This window comes from Bufo bufo, chromosome 5, assembly GCF_905171765.1.
Source record: "Bufo bufo chromosome 5, aBufBuf1.1, whole genome shotgun sequence".
NCBI classification, from domain to species: Eukaryota; Metazoa; Chordata; class Amphibia; order Anura; family Bufonidae; genus Bufo; species Bufo bufo.
In genome coordinates this window covers 1,977,991-1,987,889 of record NC_053393.1, presented here as the reverse complement: position 1 = coordinate 1,987,889, position 9,899 = coordinate 1,977,991, and the positions used below count along the sequence as shown (strand labels likewise).

Genomic DNA, 9,899 nt, shown 5'->3' with positions numbered 1-9,899 from the left:
TCCGGGGCCCCTCCTAGTGATGTGTGGTGAGAAGGTTATTAGGCTATCCTCAGTCCGGGGCCCCTCCTAGTGAGGTGTGGTGAGGTTATTAGGCTATCCTCAGTCCGGGGCCCCTCCTAGTGATGCGTGGTGAGGTTATTAGGCTATCCTCAGTCCGGGGCCCCTCCTAGTGATGTGTGGTGAGGTTATTAGGCTATCCTCAGTCCGGGGCCCCTCCTAGTGATGTGTGGTGAGGTTATTAGGCTATCCGCAGTCCGGGGCCCCTCCCATGACGTGTAGTGAGGAGATAATTGTGTTATGCTCAGCCCCGGGCAGCCCCTGTCACATGGCCTCCCGCCCGCCTATCAGCTTCTTACTTTCACTTCTCCTCGTGGTTTCTCTTCCTGGTGTTTTTCATCATTTCCTTTCAAATCTGACATTAACTCTCCGAGCATCAAGAGGGAAAAGGCGGAGGAATCGCCCGAAATCCTGTAAGTTCTATTATATTACAGGAGGACAGTGAGGTAACTGTACATTATATTATATTACAGGAGGACAGTGAGGTAACTGTACATTATATTATATTACAGGAGGACAGTGAGGTAACTGTACATTATATTATATTACAGGAGGACAGTGAGGTAACTGTACATTATATTATATTACAGGAGGACAGTGAGGTAACTGTACATTATATTATATTACAGGAGGACAGTGAGGTAACTGTACATTATATTATATTACAGGAGGACAGTGAGGTAACTGTACATTATATTATATTACAGGAGGACAGTGAGGTAACTGTACATTATATTATATTACAGGAGGACAGTGAGGTAACCGTACATTATATTATATTACAGGAGGACAGTGAGGTAACTGTACATTATATTATATTACAGGAGGACAGTGAGGTAACTGTACATTATATTATATTACAGGAGGACAGTGAGGTAACCGTACATTATATTATATTACAGGAGGACAGTGAGGTAACTGTACATTATATTATATTACAGGAGGACAGTGAGGTAACTGTACATTATATTATATTACAGGAGGACAGTGAGGTGACTGTACATTATATTATATTACAGGAGGACAGTGAGGTAACTGTACATTATATTATATTACAGGAGGACAGTGAGGTGACTGTACATTATATTATATTACAGGAGGACAGTGAGGTAACTGTATATTATATTATATTACAGGAGGACAGTGAGGTAACTGTACATTATATTATATTACAGGAGGACAGTGAGGTAACTGTACATTATATTATATTACAGGAGGACAGTGAGGTGACTGTACATTATATTATATTACAGGAGGACAGTGAGGTAACTGTACATTATATTATATTACAGGAGGACAGTGAGGTAACTGTACATTATATTATATTACAGGAGGACAGTGAGGTAACCGTACATTATATTATATTACAGGAGGACAGTGAGGTAACTGTACATTATATTATATTACAGGAGGACAGTGAGGTAACTGTACATTATATTATATTACAGGAGGACAGTGAGGTAACCGTACATTATATTATATTACAGGAGGACAGTGAGGTAACTGTACATTATATTATATTACAGGAGGACAGTGAGGTGACTGTACATTATATTATATTACAGGAGGACAGTGAGGTAACCGTACATTATATTATATTACAGGAGGACAGTGAGGTGACTGTACAATATATTATATTACAGGAGGACAGTGAGGTGACTGTACATTATATTATATTACAGGAGGACAGTGAGGTAACTGTACATTATATTATATTACAGGAGGACAGTGAGGTAACCGTACATTATATTATATTACAGGAGGACAGTGAGGTAACTGTACATTATATTATATTACAGGAGGACAGTGAGGTGACTGTACATTATATTATATTACAGGAGGACAGTGAGGTGACTGTACAATATATTATATTACAGGAGGACAGTGAGGTGACTGTACATTATATTATATTACAGGAGGACAGTGAGGTAACTGTACATTACATTATATTACAGGAGGACAGTGAGGTAACTGTACATTATATTATATTACAGGAGGACAGTGAGGTGACTGTACATTATATTATATTACAGGAGGACAGTGAGGTAACCGTACATTATATTATATTACAGGAGGACAGTGAGGTAACTGTACATTATATTATATTACAGGAGGACAGTGAGGTAACCGTACATTATATTATATTACAGGAGGACAGTGAGGTAACTGTACATTATATTATATTACAGGAGGACAGTGAGGTGACTGTACATTATATTATATTACAGGAGGACAGTGAGGTGACTGTACAATATATTATATTACAGGAGGACAGTGAGGTGACTGTACATTATATTATATTACAGGAGGACAGTGAGGTAACTGTACATTACATTATATTACAGGAGGACAGTGAGGTAACTGTACATTATATTATATTACAGGAGGACAGTGAGGTGACTGTACATTATATTATATTACAGGAGGACAGTGAGGTAACCGTACATTATATTATATTACAGGAGGACAGTGAGGTGACTGTACATTATATTATATTACAGGAGGACAGTGAGGTAACTGTACATTATATTACAGGAGGACAGTGAGGTAACTGTACATTATATTATATTACAGGAGGACAGTGAGGTAACTGTACATTATATTATATTACAGGAGGACAGTGAGGTAACTGTACATTATATTATATTACAGGAGGACAGTGAGGTAACTGTACATTATATTATATTACAGGAGGACAGTGAGGTAACTGTATATTATATTACAGGAGGACAGTGAGGTAACTGTACATTATATTATATTACAGGAGGACAGTGAGGTAACTGTACATTATATTATATTACAAGAGGACAGTGAGGTAACTGTACATTATATTATATTACAAGAGGACAGTGAGGTAACTGTACATTATATTATATTACAAGAGGACAGTGAGGTAACCGTACATTATATTATATTACAGGAGGACAGTGAGGTAACTGTACATTATATTATATTACAGGAGGACAGTGAGGTAACTGTACATTATATTATATTACAGGAGGACAGTGAGGTGACTGTACAATATATTATATTACAGGAGGACAGTGAGGTGACTGTACATTATATTATATTACAGGACAGTGAGGTAACTGTACATTATATTATATTACAAGAGGACAGTGAGGTAACTGTACATTATATTATATTACAAGAGGACAGTGAGGTAACTGTACATTATATTATATTACAAGAGGACAGTGAGGTGACTGTACATTATATTATATTACAGGAGGACAGTGAGGTAACCGTACATTATATTATATTACAGGAGGACAGTGAGGTAACCGTACATTATATTATATTACAGGAGGACAGTGAGGTAACTGTACATTATATTATATTACAAGAGGACAGTGAGGTAACCGTACATTATATTATATTACAGGAGGACAGTGAGGTAACCGTACATTATATTATATTACAAGAGGACAGTGAGGTAACTGTACATTATATTATATTACAGGACAGTGAGGTAACTGTACATTATATTATATTACAGGAGGACAGTGAGGTAACTGTACATTATATTATATTACAGGAGGACAGTGAGGTAACCGTACATTACATTATATTACAGGAGGACAGTGAGGTGACTGTACATTATATTATATTACAGGACAGTGAGGTAACTGTACATTATATTATATTACAGGAGGACAGTGAGTTAACTGTACATTATATAATATTACAGGAGGACAGTGAGGTAACTGTACATTATATTATATTACAGGAGGACAGTGAGGTAACTGTACATTATATTATATTACAGGAGGACAGTGAGGTAACTGTACATTATATTATATTACAGGAGGACAGTGAGGTAACTGTACATTATATTATATTACAGGAGGACAGTGAGGTAACTGTACATTATATTATATTACAGGAGGACAGTGAGGTAACTGTACATTATATTATATTACAAGAGGACAGTGAGGTAACCGTACATTATATTATATTACAGGAGGACAGTGAGGTAACTGTACATTATATTATATTACAAGAGGACAGTGAGGTAACTGTACATTATATTATATTACAGGAGGACAGTGAGGTAACTGTACATTATATTATATTACAGGAGGACAGTGAGGTAACTGTACATTATATTATATTACAGGAGGACAGTGAGGTAACCGTACATTATATTATATTACAGGAGGACAGTGAGGTAACTGTACATTATATTATATTACAGGAGGACAGTGAGGTAACTGTACATTATATTATATTACAGGAGGACAGTGAGGTAACCGTACATTATATTATATTACAGGAGGACAGTGAGGTAACCGTACATTACATTATATTACAGGAGGACAGTGAGGTGACTGTACATTATATTATATTACAGGACAGTGAGGTAACTGTACATTATATTATATTACAGGAGGACAGTGAGTTAACTGTACATTATATAATATTACAGGAGGACAGTGAGGTAACTGTACATTATATTATATTACAGGACAGTGAGGTAACTGTACATTACATTATATTACAGGAGGACAGTGAGGTAACTGTACATTATATTATATTACAGGAGGACAGTGAGGTAACCGTACATTATATTATATTACAGGAGGACAGTGAGGTGACTGTACATTATATTATATTACAGGACAGTGAGGTAACTGTACATTATATTATATTACAGGAGGACAGTGAGTTAACTGTACATTATATAATATTACAGGAGGACAGTGAGGTAACTGTACATTATATTATATTACAGGACAGTGAGGTAACTGTACATTATATTATATTACAGGAGGACAGTGAGGTAACCGTATATTATATTACAGGAGGACAGTGAGGTAACTGTACATTATATTATATTACAGGAGGACAGTGAGGTAACCGTACATTATATTATATTACAGGAGGACAGTGAGGTAACTGTATATTATATTACAGGAGGACAGTGAGGTAACTGTACATTATATTATATTACAGGAGGACAGTGAGGTGACTGTATATTATATTACAGGAGGACAGTGAGGTGACTGTACATTATATTATATTACAGGAGGACAGTGAGGTAACCGTACATTATATTACAGGAGGACAGTGAGGTAACTGTACATTATATTATATTACAGGAGGACAGTGAGGTAACTGTACATTATATTATATTACAGGAGGACAGTGAGGTAACTGTACATTATATTATATTACAGGAGGACAGTGAGGTAACTGTACATTATATTATATTACAAGAGGACAGTGAGGTAACCGTACATTATATTATATTACAGGAGGACAGTGAGGTAACTGTACATTATATTATATTACAGGAGGACAGTGAGGTAACTGTACATTATATTATATTACAGGAGGACAGTGAGGTAACCGTACATTATATTATATTACAGGAGGACAGTGAGGTAACTGTACATTATATTATATTACAGGAGGACAGTGAGGTAACTGTACATTATATTATATTACAGGACAGTGAGGTAACTGTACATTATATTATATTACAGGAGGACAGTGAGGTAACTGTACATTATATTATATTACAGGAGGACAGTGAGGTAACTGTACATTATATTATATTACAGGAGAACAGTGAGGTAACCGTACATTATATTATATTACAGGAGGACAGTGAGGTAACTGTACATTATATTATATTACAGGAGGACAGTGAGGTGACTGTACATTATATTATATTACAGGAGGGCAGTGAGGTAACTGTACATTATATTACAGGAGGACAGTGAGGTAACTGTACATTATATTATATTACAGGAGGACAGTGAGGTAACCGTACATTATATTATATTACAGGAGGACAGTGAGGTAACTGTACATTATATTATATTACAGGAGGACAGTGAGGTAACTGTACATTATATTATATTACAGGAGGACAGTGAGGTGACTGTACATTATATTATATTACAGGAGGACAGTGAGGTAACTGTACATTATATTATATTACAGGAGGACAGTGAGGTGACTGTACAATATATTTTATTACAGGAGGACAGTGAGGTAACCGTACATTATATTATATTACAGATACGCGGTGATCGTACATTATATTACAGATACGCGGTGATCGTACATTATATTACAGATACGCGGTGACCGTACATTATATTACCGGTGACCGTACATCATGGAGCTGGAGGTCCAGGGTCTGACTGACGCCGTGGACACCGACTTCCTGATTCTGTACCTGGAGAGCCGGCGTCACTCTGGTGGAGGTCCGGTCTCCTCCTACTCCCGCACCGGGTCACAGGCGCTGGTCACATTTGAGAACCCTTCTGGTAAGTGGTGGGTTCTTGGGGTCTGGAGCCTCCACCCTACATGAGACTCTCCGGCCTTGTGAGGATTGTACACAGTCCCATCCCGATGGGAGTGATTGTCCACTGAGCAGCCTCTTCACCCCTCGTGGATTAGGGGCTCCCGGATCTTGTGGGCTTGCGCTCTGTTACTCTCTTGTCTGGAGATGGTTGGTCCGCCGTATCCAGACTCCTGACTTCTCCTGGCCTCCCTCATGTGCGGAGTGAACTCTGCCTTCTTCAGTTTGTCTTCTTCTCCTAACCTCCAGTCTTGGACTCCTCCTCGCCCTTCCTCCGTCTCTTCGTCTCTGTGTCCGATGGTCAGGTCATGCTGGGGGTTGCGTTGCTTTGTGCATAGACTAAGGAAATGGTATTATAGTTGTGTTCAATGATCAGATTATGTTGGGGGTTGTAGTATTCTGTGTGTCATGTTGGGGGTTGTAGTCTTTAATGTGTAGTGCAGCTTCATAGCGTTTTGGATGGAATGCTGTCTCTTCAGATGCAGAGAACGTATTGTCTAAGGAGGAACATATTGTACAGTCTGTCAATATCCACGTGAGGCGTCTCCCCCCGTGGGATCCTGGAAAAGTGGCTCTGTGTGGCCTTCACCCGGAAGCAGAAGAGTGTTTGCTGGAATTGTATGTGGAGAATGTAAGTGGGCGAGAAGACTTCCTCCTGGTGCGGTCCTTGGATCAGAGGACGGTCCTGGTCGCCTTCCATCGGCCCCTGAGTGATGACGGTGAGTGTGCTCCGCCGCTGGGGTGGTGCATTTATCCTCACATCTAATGAGTCTGCTTTTACCTAGAATTTAACCGTTTGGAGAGAAGCGTTCAGAAGCGGTCCGTACATGGATCGTGGCCATCTGTGCAGCGCGTCCGTCTCTGCGCTGAGGTCTTGGTGGAGAATGTGGGGAGTAGTATCTCAAAGGAACTTCTGGAGATATATTTTGAGAGTCACCGAAGTGGAGGTGGCAGAGTAAACTGGTTGACCATGCTCAGGAACAACTCTACCGCCGTCGTGTCCTTCTCTGATGTCAGTGGTGAGTGCCGACAACAGCCAATCAGAGCGTGAGTAGAGGTAGCATCATAGTCATGTTACCCCAGACCATGCATAAGGAATAATGCCTCCGTGATCACCGGGGGTCTCTGAGAGATAACATAGTCTCTGATCACCGGGGGTCTCAGAGATAACATAGTCTCTAAACACCGGGGGTGTCTGAGATATAACATAGTCTCTGATCACCGGGGGTCTCTGAGAGATAACATAGTCTCTGATCACCAGGGGTCTCTGAGAGATAACATAGTCTCTGATCACCAGGGGTCTCTGAGAGATAACATAGTCTCTGATCACCGGGGGTCTCAGAGATAACATAGTCTCTGATCACCGGGGGTGTCTGAGATATAACATAGTCTCTGATCACCGGGGGTCTCTGAGAGATAACATAGTCTCTGAGAGATAATATAGTCTCTGATCACTGGGGGTCTCTGAGAGATAACATAGTCTCTGATCACTGGGGGTCTCTGAGAGATAATATAGTGTCTGATCACTGGGGGTCTCTGAGAGATAACATGGTCTCTGATCACCGGGGGTCTCTGAGAGATAATATAGTCTCTGATCACCGGGGTCTCTGAGAGATAACATAGTCTCTGATCACTGGGGGTCTCTGAGAGATAACATAGTCTCTGATCACTGGGGGTCTCTGAGAGATAACATAGTCTCTGATCACTGGGGGTCTCTGAGAGATAACATAGTCTCTGATCACCGGGGGTCTCTGAGAGATAACATAGTCTCTGATCACCGGGGGTCTCTGAGAGATAACATAGTCTCTGATCACCGGGGGTCTCTGAGGGATAACATAGTCTCTGATCACCGGGGGTCTCTGAGGGATAACATAGTCTCTGATCACCGGGGGTCTCTGAGAGATAACATAGTCTCTGATCACCGGGGGTCTCTGAGAGATAACATAGTCTCTGAAAGATAATATAGTCTCTGATCACTGGGGGTCTCTGAGAGATAACATAGTCTCTGAGGGATAACATAGTCTCTGATCACTGGGGGTCTCTGAGAGATAACATAGTCTCTGATCACCGGGGGTCTCTGAGAGATAATATAGTCTATGATCACCGGGGTCTCTGAGAGATAACATAGTCTCTGATCACTGGGGGTCTCTGAGAGATAACATAGTCTCTGATCACTGGGGGTCTCTGAGAGATAACATAGTCTCTGATCACCGGGGGTCTCTGAGAGATAACATAGTCTCTGATCACCGGGGGTCTCTGAGAGATAATATAGTCTCTGATCACCGGGGGTCTCTGAGGGATAACATGGTCTCTGATCACCGGGGGTCTCTGAGGGATAACATAGTCTCTGATCACCGGGGGTCTCTGAGAGATAACATAGTCTCTGATCACCGGGGGTCTCTGAGAGATAACCTAGTCTCTGAAAGATAATATAGTCTCTGATCACTGGGGGTCTCTGAGAGATAACATAGTCTCTGATCACTGGGGGTCTCTGAGAGATAATATAGTCTCTGATCACTGGGGGTCTCTGAGAGATAATATAGTCTCTGATCACTGGGGGTCTCTGAGGGATAACATAGTCTCTGATCACCGGGGGTCTCTGAGGGATAACATAGTCTCTGATCACCGGGGGTCTCTGAGGGATAACATAGTCTCTGATCACCGGGGGTCTCTGAGAGATAACATAGTCTCTGATCACCAGGGGTCTCTGAGAGATAATATAGTCTCTGATCACTGGGGGTCTCTGAGAGATAACATAGTCTCTGATCACTGGGGGTCTCTGAGAGATAATATAGTCTCTGATCACCGGGGGTCTCTGAGAGATAACATAGTCTCTGATCACCGGGGGTCTCTGAGGGATAACATAGTCTCTGATCACCGGGGGTCTCTGAGAGATAACATAGTCTCTGATCACCAGGGGTCTCTGAGAGATAATATAGTCTCTGATCACTGGGGGTCTCTGAGAGATAACATAGTCTCTGATCACTGGGGGTCTCTGAGAGATAATATAGTCTCTGATCACCGGGGGTCTCTGAGAGATAACATAGTCTCTGATCACCGGGGGTCTCTGAGAGATAATATAGTCTCTGATCACCGGGGTCTCTGAGATATAACATAGTCTCTGATCACTGGGGGTCTCTGAGAGATAACATAGTCTCTGATCACCGGGGGTCTCTGAGATATAACATAGTCTCTGATCACCGGGGGTCTCTGAGAGATAACATAGTCTCTGATCACCGGGGGTCTCTGAGAGATAACATAGTCTCTGATCACCGGGGGTCTCTGAGATATTATAGTCTCTGATCACCGGGGGTCTCTGAGAGATAACATAGTCTCTGATCACCAGGGGTCTCTGAGAGATAACATAGTCTCTGATCACCGGGGGTCTCTGAGATATAACATAGTCTCTGATCACCGGGGGTCTCTGAGAGATAACATAGTCTCTGATCACCGGGGTCTCTGAAGGATAACATGGTCTCTGATCACCAGGGGTCTCTGAGAGATATTATAGTCTCTGATCACCGGG

General features: G+C 41.0%; 1 protein-coding gene across 3 annotated transcripts in view; it reads left to right on the top strand.

The window, feature by feature from the left end:
• Positions 1 to 375: 375 nt before the first annotated feature.
• The window catches only part of PARP10 (poly(ADP-ribose) polymerase family member 10), a 31,287-nt gene continuing 21,763 nt past the window's right edge, over positions 376 to 9,899 (top strand). Inside the window, exons 1-5 of one of the 3 annotated variants that reach the window (XM_040432132.1) lie at positions 376 to 437; positions 492 to 502; positions 6,174 to 6,338; positions 6,853 to 7,092; positions 7,159 to 7,392. In XM_040432132.1, coding sequence (XP_040288066.1) covers positions 6,188 to 6,338; positions 6,853 to 7,092; positions 7,159 to 7,392 — 625 coding nt within the window. In that variant the 5' untranslated portion in view covers positions 376 to 437; positions 492 to 502; positions 6,174 to 6,187. Of the gene's footprint in view, positions 471 to 491; positions 503 to 5,958; positions 6,060 to 6,145; positions 6,339 to 6,852; positions 7,093 to 7,158; positions 7,393 to 9,899 lie in introns of those variants that run through there. The other 2 variants (XM_040432131.1, XM_040432133.1) reach the window with 2 other exon arrangements.